General features: G+C 41.6%; 2 protein-coding genes across 3 annotated transcripts in view; one reads left to right on the forward strand and one right to left on the reverse strand.

Annotated features, from left to right (window-relative positions):
- Positions 1 to 15,769, forward strand: part of MREG (melanoregulin) — a 45,157-nt gene that overhangs the window by 22,758 nt on the left and 6,630 nt on the right. The window lies entirely within an intron of this gene.
- On the reverse strand, positions 3,548 to 15,279 carry LOC118096827 (UDP-glucuronosyltransferase 1A1-like). Of its 2 annotated transcripts, XM_088666437.1 has the most exons (6): positions 15,130 to 15,279; positions 14,033 to 14,740; positions 12,577 to 12,708; positions 9,717 to 9,804; positions 7,969 to 8,188; positions 3,548 to 6,438 (listed from the first exon to the last, which is right to left on the reverse strand). In XM_088666437.1, the coding sequence occupies exons 1-6, from the start codon at positions 15,274 to 15,276 to the stop codon at positions 6,141 to 6,143; spliced, it is 1,593 nt and encodes a 530-aa protein (XP_088522563.1). In that variant the 5' UTR covers positions 15,277 to 15,279; the 3' UTR covers positions 3,548 to 6,140. The 2 variants fall into 2 exon arrangements, with proteins under 2 accessions (XP_088522563.1, XP_034994953.1); XM_035139062.3 differs by lacking the exon at positions 15,130 to 15,279 and having other exon boundaries at positions 14,033 to 15,005.

A 15,769-nucleotide genomic window follows, 5' to 3' on the forward strand; every position in this document is an offset into this window, starting at 1 on the left:
CCCACTTAGTAGTTTCTTTTGTGATTTTTTGGTGCCCTCTAGTGGGGAAATTACACAGATCAATGCTATTTGAAGTTAAAAGGAGTAATTGTACAAGTACCTGAGAAGGAAACTACTTATACAGTGGTACCTCGGTTTATGAACACAATTGGTTCCAGAAGTCTGTTCATAAACTGAAGCGTTCATAAACTGAAGCGAACTTTCCCATTGAAAGTAATGTAAAGTGGATTAATCCGTTCCAGACGGGTCCGCGGAGTACTCAACCTGAAGCGTACTTAACCCGAAGCATGGGTGTAATTGGTTCCGGAAGTCTGTTCATAAACTGATGCGTTCATAAACTGAAGTGAATTAATCCGTTCCAGATGGGTCCGCGGCGTTCGTAAACCGAACATTTGTAAACCGAGGTGTTCATAAACCGAAGTTCCACTGTATGTGGGACTGCTGTTTGCCAACACAAAGTTCTTGTTTCTGTGCCAGGCTATGGTACCTTTCTATGTTCTGTCGCCATTTTCTTTTTTCAAATGACTGAGCTCCAATTACAGCTTCTATGTTTCAGTTTCCTTTAGGGTTGCCATACTTCTCGGAATTCCCGGACATGTCCTTTTTTGTGGGTCCTACATGCCTGTCTGGGGGGGATTTTACATTTGAAAGCAAATATCCTGGGTTTTGTTTTTTGTTTTTTAAATGTGGGTGAGTGGATCTGGTTGGTTCAGGCCATAGCTGCCAAGTTATCCCTTTTTTTTTACGGGAAATTCCATTATGCTGAATAGGCTTCCTTGGCAGCTATGGTTCAGGCTCTGGCTTGGGCCACGGGCTCGGCGATGGGGCTATTGGGCGACTACCCTAAAAAAGCTTGCCCCTTCCACCTCCTGGTTATAATAATTCGTGCAGCTGTCAATAAATTTGTGAGCAAGTCCTTCCTAGCCTGTGAATCTTCCACCCCATCGTAAATTGATAATAATGCTACTTCTGGATTTTCAGTCAGCTTTAACCCAGTGATTTCTGCTATCTCCTTAAACACCCTTTGCCCCCAAAATTGTACATATTAACACCCGCACCACATGTGAACATAATTCCCTGTTCCCTGGCATCCCCTCCAACATAACACCAAATATTCCTTGATTATTTGATTTAATCTGACTGGTGTCAGACCATCTCCAAATTAATTTATAATAATTTTCTTTTATTCTTATAGACAACGTTTTCAAAGTACGTTTCTCCCATATTCTCTCCCCCCCCCAGCTTTGACTATATTTGCCCTGATGTCTCCTTTTCCCATACCTCTTTTAATTGATCTTCTTGATTCTCCATTTCTAGTAATATTTTATAAATTTCACTGGTTTCCCCTTTTATAACTGTATTTTCTTTTTTATCTCCTGTTATGTACTGAGCTGAATCCTAGAACAATAGGATTCAGAATCAGCGGGAGCTACCCAATCCAACTCCAGGTGGAAGTGAATCCGCAACCTGATTGGCCTGCTGGAGCAGCCAATCAGGCGGCTGGCAGAAGTGAATCTGCTACCTGATTGGCCTGTAGGAGCAGCCAATCAGGCTGCAGGCAAAAGTCAATCCACAATATAATTGGCCCACAGGTGTAGCCCTGAAGTAGCCAATCACGCAAGGCCCATTGTGTAAATAATGTATATAAGCAGATGGTTTTGGGAAAAGAGCGATTCGTCTTCTCTTCTCCTCCTTGATGACTATGAGCTGAATAAAGAGCATGAAATTCACTCTTGACTCCGAGTATATTTCATCTCCCCTTTTTATAATATATATTTTTTCAAATTATGTATATTCTTTGCAGTTCTTGTTTTCCCTCAACCACTTCTTTGCCCATTGCTCCAGTTATATACAGTTATACCATGTTATTTTACTTCCTATTAGAGCATCTCTTATTTGTTCTTTGCTTCTCATTTTCTCCACCCAATCCTTTATTTTAAGTATTTTCTTCTCTTTTGCTTTTTTTCAATTTCCTTTTTTAAATTTACTGGGAAGTCTTCTATCATCTCCACCAGGGTTAGTGGGGAATTTGCTGGTATCAATTTTCCTTTATATTTCACCCATTCCTCAATAATATTTTTTAATAAGGGATTTTCAATATTCTGCCACTATTTTCTATTTGGTTTGATAAATATATATATTCACTAACGTCTCCTTCATTTCCTGTGTACCACTCTCTAACCATTCTAACTCTCCTTGTTCTGTTATCCCATGTATGACATATCTTAACTGATTTGCTATATAATATAACTTTATGTTAGGGAGCCCCAGTCCACCTGATACTATTTCCCCTCATCACTGCTTTCATTATATCACATATTATTGCTTGAGTACTTTGCCTCTTCTTATTGATCTCCCATATACCGGTATCTAATAATTCTTTCCCTATCTTATTTACTGTTTGACTATTATTGAAGATCCTCGTGTCTAACCTCCATCTTCTGGCTTCCTTGTAATCTTTATTTATTTTTAATACCATATTAACCAATGTGTGGTCGGTTACCTTTATTATTCCAATTTCCGTATTCGTTATTTTAGATACTAAGTTTTTTGAAACAAAGATATAATTGATCCTTGAGTAGGTCTTATGCACTAGTGAGAAGAATGAAAATTTCTTCTCTCCTCCCCTCATCACTCTCCTTTTCATAATTTTAGCTAATCCTGTAATGTTATTACATCTTTCCTCTGGGGTAGGATTTGACTTATCCAGTCATTTATCTAATACCATATTGAAATCTCCTGCCATAATCATATATAACGCTTTTGAATATCCTCCATTTCCTTAAACACTTTATCAAAAAGTTCCACCTGATTTTCATTAGGAGCATAAATATTAATTATAGTGTATTCTTCCCCCGCCATTATTCCCTGAATTATAATGTATCTTCCCTCAGGATCTTTCTTCATCTTTAATATACTAAACCCACATCTCTTTGAAATTATAGTTGCTACCCCTCTTGATTTTGAAGTACCATATGCTTTTTCATAATTATTTACACCTCTCATTCTGAGTTCATTAACCCCCTCTTTCGTCTGATGCGTTTCCTGTAAAAATATTACAACTGCTTTATCTTTATTCAGTAATGTTTCTATCCTCCTTTTCATAATCGACCCCAGCCCTCTAATGTTTAAGGTTGAAATCCTTATTTCATTATCAATGAGTTAAATGTTCTTCTTAATTTCTGGTCTCGTGTCTTATGATACTTATATAACCCATTACCCATCCCATTCACCCCCTCCCCCATTCCTCCCACCCCTACCATACCCATATATTCCCTTTTGTCATCCCCCCTATTTTCCTGAGGTATTTCACCTCTCCCATTGTCCCAATGGTCCTCTCAAGGAGGAGGGTAAGAGGGGCTCCTCCGATCACAGAGCCACAGCAGAACTTCTTCTCCCATTATATTTGTTATGTCTCCTCAATAGTCATTTTTTTGTTTCCTGCCACCTCCGGTTCCATGAAAACAGGATGCTTGATTAAATGGACCACTGGCCTTATGTTTCTATGTACAGGATGTTTCTGAAAAGGGCCCCTTATATATATATATATATTTAAAAGACATTTTATTGAATTTTCCAATTAATCACATTTAAACAATAATAAACAAACATAACATAACATAAACATAACAAACAAAGATTTTTCTTCTAACCATCTTATCAATTATTTCAAATTTCTTTGCTCTGCCGAGCTTTGACTTCCCTCCCTCCCCCCAAACAGGTTTTTTCTGTCCATTCTTATCTTGCAGTTCCTTTATTCCTTCTGTTTGAGGTCAATTCGTAGGATTTATTTCAGTCCTGTAAGTGTCTTTAAACTTCTACAGTTCTTCTCCATATAGTCCACATATTTACTCCAGTCCTTTTGGAACCTTGACTCTCCCTGGTTTTGGATCCTGCTAGTCAGTCTTGCTAATTCCGCATAGTCCATCATTTTCGCCTGCCACTCTTCGAAAAGGGCCCCTTATAGACAACCAGACCGGCAGTATTAGTAAGGTGCTCACAAGGATGTTCACTGTCTTCTTAATATTACAGGAGATGCTGTCACAACAACAATAACAAGAAGAAGAAGTCGGAGGGGAATCAGGAGTTTGTTCTAATTAACACTTGTAGCCAACAAACACAGCTGTGCTGCCATTTCCAAGGGAGAGGGTCATCTGTGAAGGCATTTAGGTTTTGGAAGTGACTTTAGACACCCAACTAACATGGGACATTAATAGCCAACCTTTTCAGGTCCACCAGCAAAGCAGGCTCCACTTTAAATTTGATTGCATATTCCCATCCTGTCCTCCTCCTCCTATTTATTTGCATAATAAGGCCATACTTTGTTCTTCTCTTTCCAGGAAAGGAGGGGGCAGGGGGTTCCTATGGAAGGCGGCATTCTCATGAGCAGCTTTTATCAACCCTGTGCAATGAGCTCCACTTGTCAGAATCCGCTCTCTTACTCAATTGTTAAAGGTAGCCCAGCTATCTTCCTCTGCTATCTGAACTTTTCCATCTCTCTCTTCCTGTTAAAACAACCCTCCCTCCAAAACACTGGTGACACCACTGACCCCAGTTGTGGGTCTCGACCCATCAGTTCAAGATAAGTTATGCAGGAGGCTTCCTGTTTCTGGCGGTGAGAAATGGCTAATTCCCATATGATCGGACCCCAGCCATGCCAGTAATTCAGGGTTGATATGGGAGTAATTAGCCCTGTCAGACTCCCCAGGGTGGGGGAGGACTGTCTTGTAGACCTGCAGATTGTCCGAGATTGTCAGCTTGCATCGAGGTGCAAGCAGCAGGACACTGGGTCCCAGAGCATGACACGGCCGGGACTCTCCGAAGGCACTCTCATAGCCGGAAATATCTGTTTGATAAAATAATCAGATTTGGACAATAAACAGACATAGTCTGGACTAAAGAAGATTGAGAAAAAACCTGCAGATTTGTACAGTTCCTGGCTTGGATTTCAAAGCTCGGACTTCAAAGAGATTCTCATCATGGCGTTTGGATTATGGAGGGATTGGTATGTTCTTTTTTTGCTTCTCAATACTTACAATTGGTTTTTTAATGATTTGGGACAACATACGGTCCACCTGTTTGCAGAATGTCTTCATTAAGTGCGAGACAGAAGGCTAAATAGATGTCTAGCAGCTTCCCTCCTAGGGTCCAGGAGGGGGGATTGTGTGGTCTCTGAAAGCTGATCGATCATCAAATGACTTATATCTGTGGAATACAGTTCATTTACATTGCAATATGCAAACAGTATGCCTAATATCAAATGACAGACTTGGACAACAGCCCGGATGGGAGTAACCTAACAACTTAAAAACATGGGAGTTGCTGCGTCATTAAACTCTAAATGAAGACTTGGATAACAGCCTGGATCGGAAGATTGGAATGAAGTCAGGAAAAGCTGTGCTGCTAAATAGACAGTTGGAAAAATATATATTTAGAAATAAAGCTATACTTGATGGATGCAATGACATATGATTTTGGACATGATTGAGAATTGCATAGCCAGGGACGGAAAACTTTAAAGTATTAAAATTGGAATGTGGAAAATAGGGGAACAACAAGAACGAGACATTGGAGATACACTTCAATAGGTCCAGACTATGGGAAGCCTGGAAAAAATAAATAATTAACAATTTGGACTGCAATTTGGTCTTTTTTTGTTTATTGTTTTTAATTGGATTATTATGATTATGTGTTAATTGGCTTTTGTATTGGAAAATTAATGAAAATGATTTAAAAACAACAACAACAAGATAAGTTATGCAAACAATTGATTCCCCAACAGATCAATTGACTACAGAACTGTGGGATCTGTATGGAAGTTCACAGGTCCCTTGGCTATCAAATTGCTTGTTCCTTGACTAAAATAGTTTGAATGCATATATAGGCATGGAAGTGACCTTGCAAATCATCACGTATGTGTTTTTAAGAGCGCCTGCAAATTGGAACTGAGATTGAGGAAGGATGCTTTTAGACAGCGGTAGACAACATAGTGCCCTCCAGCTATTTTGTACCACAGCTCCTGTCATCTCTGACCATGCTAGCTAGGTCTGATAGGAGTTGTAATCCAAAACCTCTGGAGGACATCAAGAGCAGGACCCAATTTCTTCTATTCCTCTTCATCTTACATGCCCCACCCCATTTCAATGTGATTTTGATTTGCTTTTCTTGCTCATCCTTCCACTTTTACAAAAACACTTTCTAAAGCAAAACAGGCAGCACTTCAGTGAGATAAATAGGGCAAGGAGTACAACAGCCAGGAGGAAGGCCATGACGTCAATAGAGTGATACTGGATCCAGTTGAGGTCATGTGCTACTGGCCTCAAGTGGGGAGCCCCCTTGTGCTTCATCACAAACTCCACCCAATGCACCGCAAGATCAAGAGGTTCAATGGGCCTGTCCAGGTGGAGAGCTGAGAGACGCTGGATGTTCTCTTTATACCTAAAAGAAAAGAACCTCTTTAGCAAATAAATATTACAGGGAAATAAAACACACAACATAGAAGCAGATTTCCAAAGCATTTGAAATCCAAGTGGAGTTGATGCCATTCTCTAGTTTATATTACTGAGGTTATTTTTCTATTACAAATGTGGATCCCCTGAGCAGCTGAGACCTCCACTGCGTAGAGGCTGGACATGCTGAGAGACTGGGGACATGGGATGCAACCCCCCCCCGTTCCTACGTGTCTCCTACGTGACAGCTGCTGCTCATTGCAGGTCCTTGGAGATAAAAATAGAAAATGATGCAGTGTCCAGGAACTTCTGTGATGCAACTGATGATACTGGTGACCACCAGCAGGTGGCAGTTGGAGGAGGGATGATCTCAGTCAGTATCTCTTAAACACACCCGCTGACAGAATGTGGCCTGCTGAGCTAAGCAGGAGCTGGCAGGTAGTCAAGAACAGTGCCACTTCCCAATGTGGACGGAGACGCCCCCTGCCTTCACTGCTGCTTCCTGACAGTTCCTGCAAGGGCGTCCTTTTCCATTCCCTTCAGTTGCCCCACAGTGACTGTGTAAACCCCCCTACTGGAAATAGGATTATAATATGAATCAGCACAGGGTTGTATGAATCAACAAGCGGCAGATTTGCTGGCTTGCCTTGGCAGATACAGTATTGCCAAGGAGCAGAGATGGAATATTGTGCAGGACAGTGGTTTGTGATGGTTACGGAATGCTTTCCAGATCAACCTGTCTGTGAAGGAACCCCTGCATAATGCCTTCCTGGAAACTCCTGCGCATTTGGAGGATTTTGGAGAATACTCCAAGGCACTTGGCTCACCTGGAGCACGCTTCTTGGCCCTCCCCCCCTGCCCCCACTTATTGTCCCCTTGGGGGAGCTAGCAGCACACATTAGAAGATACTCCAAACTCTCTTGCAGCTGTTCATTGTAGGGAAAGCTATCGTTTATGGAACGTTGCCATTACTTAACTTTTCATAGATAATACTCTGATTAGCTTCTGAGAATGCCATGGTCTGACAGAAGACATTTTTAAAACCACTAGTGTAGAGGACCCCAGAGTCCAGGTAAAGAATCAAAGCAGTACAAACAGAAGAGTTGTTTAGAAGAGACTTTCTTCTTTACCTGTCACCAGCAGCAGTGTACAACCCCCCCCCCTGATTTCAGTGACGAGCAGTGGCTCCGCCCCCTTGCAGTGCCCGAATCACCAAGCAACCTCTGTGCCGCCCTCAAGCTCCCATCCCACCAGGAAGTCCACCCCCCAGCAGCCACCCTGCCGCCCAACAGACCCCTGTGGCACCCTGCAACCCTCCCCCACGCCCGGTGCAGAACGCTCCTGGTCACCAGGCATTATTTCATTTCCTCTGAATAACCAATAACTGCCAGTGAGAAAGACAACAATGCACTGAAGAAAAGAAGAAAGAAAATTTCCATGGTATATTTCCTTGCATATTCTGATTTTAAATGTACTTTGGGCCAACCCTAAAATGAGTTTTGTACTTCTCATTACTCACTTTTTATCATAAATAACAGCCTTCAGTGCCTCAGATAAATCCTTGGAAGTCATTTCAACTACATTCAGAGTCACTCCTGCTCCTCGAGATTCCATCCGCTTTGCATTGTCCATTTGATCTCCAAAAAGTGGCATCAACACCATTGGTACTGCATTGCAGATCCCCTCATAGACCCCATGGGAGCCAGCATGAGTGATAAAGGCTCTGGCTTTTGGATGAGCTGTTGAGGAAAGAGCAGGGGGTGGAGAAATACCAACAGGTTGTTTATTCTGCTAACTACAACGTCTCTAGGCCAAGTTTTAAAATTGCATTTTTATGGAAGCAGCCAATTGACGTTCAAATTAAAAAGCTATATGATTAAGCAGATCTCCTTGGACTGTTACCGTATGTACAGTCTAGCAAAATGCCTTTCAGAAGGATGGCACAGAACTGTGGGAGGAGAGAAGTGGCCCCTTCTAGGCCATCTAGACCAGGGGTGGGGACCCTTTGTCAGCCAAAGAGTCACATTCCTTCATGGACAGCCTTCGAGGATTCCAGACCAGTGGTGGGTCCTGCCACTCTCCATCCAGGCAAGGAAGAGGTGCTATCACAGTTCAAGGACCCAGTCCAGCCAGGTAGGGTGCAGAGGAGGGCCAGTGAAGCATGTGGCCTAGGGGGCATGGCCTGTGTTGAGTCCTGAAGGCCAGATAAAGAGGCTTGGGTTCTCCATCCCTGATCCCTCAATTCAATATAAAGGGTGGAGACCCTCTGGCCTGAGAGTCAGATTTGACCCACCAGATTTGGCCTGTGAGGCTGTTTTCTTCAAACCACACCCACCTGCCCCATACTTGACACCACATGTAATGTCAGATGTGGGACAAGCAGAGACGCAGAACTGAACATCAAGTGATCGGCAGGGAGCCCCGTCTTCTTGGGATCAAGCATGCAAGAGAGTTCTCAGGTACACCTGTAGAAAGCAGGATATCAGCTGCCTCCAGTATCATGTCTAGTTTGGTGCTAAATTCCATTAATGCCAATGGTACTTTGGTCAGTCATTGTTTCACTCCAAGTAGTTATGGGTAAGGATCAGCAAATCAGTCAATTTTGGTTTCTCCAAGTTTCTCATCTTACCAGTCTTATGTTCAGTTCTCCATATTTCTATGCCAGTTTGCGATTATTATTATTATTCATCATGAAAACTCGCCAACGTTTTAGTGTGAATTTCTCCTAATATAATGGATTCTTGTAGGTTATTTTTACTACTTTGAGCATTTTAATGCATTCCTCACCATAGTATATAAATTTTTGTACATTACTTGCATTGCAGAATTCGGAGCAGTGTGAATTTTGAAGGACGGCTGTGATTTAGTTCACAGATGGTTTTGGATAGTGCGAATGAAGTAAGCTTGCCTTTCAATGTGAACTGAATCAAATTTTCCCCTCACCCCTATTTCACGGCTCACATTTTGGCATCTGTGCCCACAGTCCTTTCATCCATTTCCTTAGTTTTTTATGCACACTGTGAGCATAATGCTCCAGGCAGGGTTTTCTTTTCCTAGCCCAGCTTTTACAGCTACAGGGCTTTGCTATGAGTGTACATGACCAAGAGCAATGTGGGAGCATGCCCATCCAACATCACATTACTTTACACTTTGCTAAACAGTATTTAGATCCACTCTCTCATGGTATTGCTAAGATGCAGCTAGTGGCATAGAAGCAGCATTAAGTGCTGGTTATAGACAACAATGTAATTCCTGTCCCAGACATACCAAGCAGATCATTTTGTGGTAGCCACTTCACAAGCTTTGTGTTCTTTGGAAGATTTGGGGGTGTTTCTCCTGTATATCTCCATAGCACCTTCATGAGGAAGGAAATACATAGATTAGGAAATAGATCTTTTCACTTCAAACACTTACAAAAACTTCAAATTGCACTTGAACAAGCATTCTCTCCTATCTCTTACGTAGGGTGCAATGCCTCTTCAAAGAGCCCCATTAGTTGGAAAGGTGGGATATTGGTTAACAACAAATAAATAAGTTACTGCTTGTATATAAAAGAATGAAAGTACACTTCTAGTTTTTACCCATGCATAAGTTTAACTGAAGAATAAAATATCAGTCATTATTATTTTTCCCAGGGGTTGTGAATGCATATTTGTATCCTTTTGTGTGTGTTTAATTTTTATTTTTATGCAATTGTATTATGTCATTTTTTTAAAATAAAAAACATGTTTAAAGAATGGACTAAAATTAATAGATTTTTTTAAAGTTTAAAGTCCTATTCTTTATCCGAAACTGAATAACATATATCACCTATCCTTAGAGCAGTACTATTCCCAATTTACTGATGGAGAATTCATGCCTACTTAACACCCAGTGGCTGTGTTTGGATGATCATATCTCAGCTTCATAGGCTGAGATACAAACAAGCCTTTTGCAACCTTTGGTGGACAAACCTTGGAACAGAGACCTTAACTACAATTCTCAGTTCAAACCTTGGCTTAGCTGCCATGTGAAGCTCAGGTTAAAAAACCAAGAAGGAGCAAAGCATGTGTGAGTTCCTCTTCAGGAGCCATCAGATAGTTTGCCTTGCCTTGCCGTGACATGTGAACCAGGACAAAGAGTTAGCTAGGATTTGAATCCAGGTCTTGTATCTAAATCCAACACATTTCAGTAGATAACAGAGGGAAGATAATTCAGTGCAAATGCTTTGCCCCAAGTTAGGCAAATATAAACAGAAACGAAGAATATTGCACTCTCTCTGTGACTTTAAAAAATGTAAAAGCTTACAAAAAATCAAAACACAAACCATTCCCAATAATTTATCTCATAAAATAGCATGTAATCATGTCCGTAAGTCTATAATGGTCTGAATCTGCATGGGATCTCACGCTAGGATAAAGTAATATGGAATTAGTTTCATGATTATCCAGACAATGAAAAATAATAATAATAATAAATTCTTTATAATTGTCACAGGATCGCTGGCGGCTACTCTAGAGTAACGACTCCGGCACGTTGCATTTTTATGCTTTTATTATGTGCAGACTATTTACAGTGCAGAAGCTGTACAATGTACATGTTCTCAGTCTGGGTCAGTACCCCGGAATGGGGATTCCCGCGTCTTTTTCCAACAAAGTAGTCTGGGAATCCCCAATCTCCGCCCCCTTTTCTTCATGAGCAGCTCCGGAACTGGAGGGAGGGGCCTTCTAGCAATGTTTTCCTGCCTCCCTCTTTCCCTCTCCCTTCCTTCCTCTCCCGGTCGGCGCAGGGGCTCTGTGACCCTGTCAGAGCCCTGCCCTCTACTTCCTGTTTCCCCGCTAGACTCATCTCCTTCCCCGCTCCCGCTTGTGCTCGGAGAGGAACTGGTTGTCACGATGGGAGGGGGCAGTCTATAGCTCCTGTCCTTCACAATAATATTCAAAGGGAATACTTTTAAATATTTAAAAACCTTCCTCAAATATGATCCCGGACACCAAACAGGTTTAAGAATGTCCTGGAAGACTGATTTAGAATGTGACATAACTGATTATACTTGGTTTACCATGTGGCAAAAGCTCCTTTTCAAATGCATCTGGAAGCCACCAGGTTTAGGAAGTCTGACATAGGGCAACATGATGGATGCTGCTAAAGTAGCTCTTTCTTACTTTGAAGAAGGATGATGCAAGCCTGGGAAATCAATTTATTATAGACTCCTCTCACTTCTCGGCAGTCAATGAGAAGTATTCTCAGAGTAATGAGGGAAGAAGTCTCATGTTATGGTAGCAAAAAAATGCAGAGAAGGCCAAATTTCACCAGTTTCTGGACTGGTAATTGATTAACTAACATGGTTATACTACAATCTATCATCACTAAAACTTTTTCCAACAGATGTCTCTAGCCTCTGGATTTCAGATAATATTTTAGCCCACCCTCCCCAACTTAAAGAACCAAGACCTAGTCCATATGACCTGAAATTTAGTTGCAGAATGTTGGTTATGAAGATCAGCAGGGTTTTCTGCATTGTTCCACTTGTGGTTGCTGTACAGTTAGGGGAACCCGCCGAGGGCTCAGCTCTGGCAGCTTTATCTGGAATGCAGCCAAACGTGACAACTGTCAGGGAACTATTCACAGATTTGGTTACAGGTAGGTAGCCGTGTTGGTCTGGGTCGAAGTAAAATAAAAAAATTCCTTCAGTAGCACCTTAAAGACCAACTAAGTTTTTATTTTGGTATGAGCTTTCGTGTGCATGCATCTGAAGAAGTGTGCATGCACACGAAAGCTCATACCAAAATAAAAACTTAGTTGGTCTTTAAGGTGCTACTGAAGGAATTTTTTTATTCACAGATTGTTCCCCTGTTGTCTTATTGCAGCAAGATCAGCTGTAGCTGTGCTTTCTGTAGCTTTTGAGCAGGGACTGAGTCAGCAGCTGGCATCTAAAGTACCATGGCAATATCTCTAAAGAGCTGTATGTGAACAGCTTCCCAGTTCATACTGTGTCAAGCTGCAAGATTGCTTGTTGGACTGAGGCAAAGGGTTGTGTGTCAACTTTAGCTTCGGAGCTGCTTTTAAAGCAGACAGCAACACATGCATAATGGACCAAAGTATTTAACATCCTACGTGAATAGAGGTTACAATTTTCCCTTCTTACCGTCTGAGGTATTGTTCCAAACGCTTCAGCTATTTCCATAGCTTTTTTCATTGGAATTTCAGAAACCATTGAACCCAAGGAAAACACTACAATGCCATGTTCGCCAGAATTGTTTACCATGGCTTCAAATTCCTAGGGAAAACAAACAAACAAACTTTTGGTGAGAATTCTGTGTTATGTGGGAATATTTTCATCTCTCCCAAAAAGCTAAAAGAAAAAGTAACCTTTGCTGGGTAGGTAAGAGAGAGAGTGTGTAAAAACATCAGACCATTTCTAGAACCAGATCTGTCTGGGGGGGGGCAATGTGGGGTCCAGGACAAATCCTTCCTTGTAGGCCCTCCTGCTGCCCCTTCTCTCCTCTGCCCCTCCCCAGCAGGGACCCTTCCTCTCCCCTCCACTTACTTTTGCTGCTGTTGTTTTGCCACTGCTGTAATAGTGGCAGCCTCTCCTCTTCCTCCTCCTCTTCCTCCTCCTCCTCTCTCCCCTGCCTGGCTTACATTTTTCTTTTGCCCCTGAGAAGAATTGTCCTAGACCAGCCTAATGGTCTACCTGCCCTCCCATTCAGTCTTAGACACTGGTCAGGATATTGAATTTCAGGAATCTCTATACAGTGGTACCTCGGAAGACGAATGCCCTGCAAGACGAATTTTTCGCAAGATGAATGCGTCTTGCGATCTGATGGTGACTCGCAAGACAAATTTGTTTTGTGAAAAATTAGTCTTGCGAATTGCGGTTTCCCATAGGAATGCATTGAAATTTAATTAATGTGTTCTTATGGGCAAAAAAATAATAAAAAAAAAATTCAATGCATTCCTATGGGAAACCACAATTTGCAAGACGAATTTTTCGCAAAACGAATTGACTCGCGGAACGAATTGAATTTGTCTTGCGAGGCACCACTGTAAAAACATATCATTTAGGATATTTCAAATTGCTCTTCATCCCAGAAGTAATCACAGAGCAGGTTTACAACAGAAAACACAAATGCAGTAAGTACAGCAACCAATAAAAATAATAAAAAAATCATACTCAATAAAGTTTTCCACATCAGCAAAGCAAGTTAGCAAGCTGACATAAATATGATATAATAAGGCTGTTCTCTAAGCTCAGCTAAGGTATTAGGCATTAGGATTTATAAGCCCAGGGCCTCTGTGCATATTATTTTAAATTTGCTGCTTGGTAATTGCATTGAGCCTCTTGATTCCAATATTAAGTCTCCCTTCCAAGTACTAACCAGGCCTGACCCTGCTTAGCTTCCGTGACCAGACAAGATCGGGCATGTTCAAGGTAGTATGGCCACAGACATTCTGATATGTCAAAAGGGAGATGGGCACATGCTATTAACTTTTCCAATCTACTATGAAATATCTCAATCCTAATCCGTTTCTCATCCTCCATTTTTAAAGTGAAGTTTTGAACAGTCTCAGTAAGGGGGAGTGGAGAGTTGGACTCCAACCTGAGTCAGTGGATTTTCCTTTGCACAGTTTATACCCCCAATGAAGACCATGTTGGGCATGATAGGCCTGGGATATTCAAAAACAAAGTCATAGCGCAGAAGCCAAATTGATGCATGACTATAAAGGTCTGTTACTGACATATCTTGGTGCAGGAATTCCTTGTTCAGTGTTCTATAGGGTGAATAAAGAAAATAGCATATCACGGATTCCAGTGAGCTGATTAAAAAATTCTTCACTCTCTGGTTAAAGTTCATGTGATCTGTATTGCCCGAGAAAAATTTTGGGACATAAGAATGTGGGTTTGGACACTGTGTTGCCATAAAGTCTAAACCACATGGAATTCCCCGCAAGTAGTAAATAGAAGGAAGAGATAAATACTCAGCCAAGATCTGCCCACATGGAAACACTGGATCCATAAATACAACGTTGAATTTGGTTTCTTTAAGGTAAGAAACCAGCTCTTTGTTGTTTAAAAGCTGCTTGCAATTATTATATAGAAGCATTGTAATATTTCTTATTCTTGAAAATGTCCCAGTCATTCTTTCCAGGAAAGGCTGGCGTGCAAAAATCTTGTGACCAAGCTTTTGGAATTCTTCTTTCAAGTATTCCTTTGAGTAGGGCACGGCAAATGTTTTCATTGTATAATGTACAGATGACTTTATCCATAAGTTTGTCTCAGGAGCAATGACAACTACTTGGTGTCCTCTCTGCTGAAGGTGTTCCATAACTGGATGGATACTGAGCCAGGCACTGCCATCATTGGGTATTACCAAGACCTTTCCTCCATCCGTAAGGCTCCAGAAAAAGAAAGTAAGCAAAACACATGCAGGTAGCTGGCAAATGCCTTGACGCATAGAAATCTTCTTGCTGGTTGCATTGTGGCGTAATTCTAACCCAAAATGAAATGAATGTAAAGAAACCATTGCGAACAGCACAGGAAACAGCCTCTTGTGAGCCTTTAGCCCTATCTTCTTCTGCAAATATTTGTTTTCTGTGACACATTTATTAAGACAGTGTGGAATGTGTAAATCTTGGTCAAAGGTCGGTTTTGCAAACCAGCCTTGATTGGGTGATAAGGAGTCAGCAGGCTGCCTGCTTGCGTAAGTGTCTCTACTACCACTTCTGTACTCAGCCAGTGACTTCCATCCAGTGGCATCACCAACAGCTTCCCACTTCCAGCACAATGCCACAAACAGAACAAAAAGGCAAGGCCAGCAGCAGCTGGTTGAGACATTGAATTCATCCTTCCTATCAAGGAATCATGGAGCCCTGAACTTGCTATGCGCCTTGTGTGCCTAATGTATGAAAGCAGATGTTGCAGAATAAACACTGACTGGTGCAGCCCACTGGATCACAGATTCTAAGCATCAAGTAACTGTTTAATGTGTTGCCTCTGCTGAACCTCTTGTTAGGACAAATAGCCCTTATATCAAATTATAAGAGCAATTTCAACTGAGTTGATGTTTTAAACGGCTCAGGACCACAGTACCTCAAGGACTGCCCATCTCAATACGAACCGACCCAGATCCTGCAATCATTCTCTGAGGCCCTTCCTCATGTGCCTTCTCCATGAGAGATCTGGAGGGTGGCAACATGAGAACGGGCCTTTTCTGTAGTGGTTCCCTGTTTGTGGAATGTTCTCCCCAAGGAGGTTCATCTGGTACTGTTTTAAGAATTTTAAGGTCTTAGATATATAATAAATGTTCATAAATGTACAACGCAAACACATACATAAA

This window comes from Zootoca vivipara, chromosome 1, assembly GCF_965207765.1.
Source record: "Zootoca vivipara chromosome 1, rZooViv2.hap1.1, whole genome shotgun sequence".
In the NCBI taxonomy this organism is placed as follows: domain Eukaryota; kingdom Metazoa; phylum Chordata; class Lepidosauria; order Squamata; family Lacertidae; genus Zootoca; species Zootoca vivipara.

Coding starts and splice junctions, on each gene's coding strand:
- LOC118096827 (XM_035139062.3), bottom strand. CDS start 14,956: ATGGTTTCTTTACATTCATTTCATTTTGGGTTAGAATTACGCCACAAT. Junction 8,189..9,716: donor ACCACAAAATGATCTGCTTG/GTATGTCTGGGA, acceptor TTTCCTCAACAG/CTCATCCAAAAGCCAGAGCC. Junction 6,439..7,968: donor GCTGTTATTTATGATAAAAA/GTGAGTAATGAG, acceptor CTTTTCTTTTAG/GTATAAAGAGAACATCCAGC.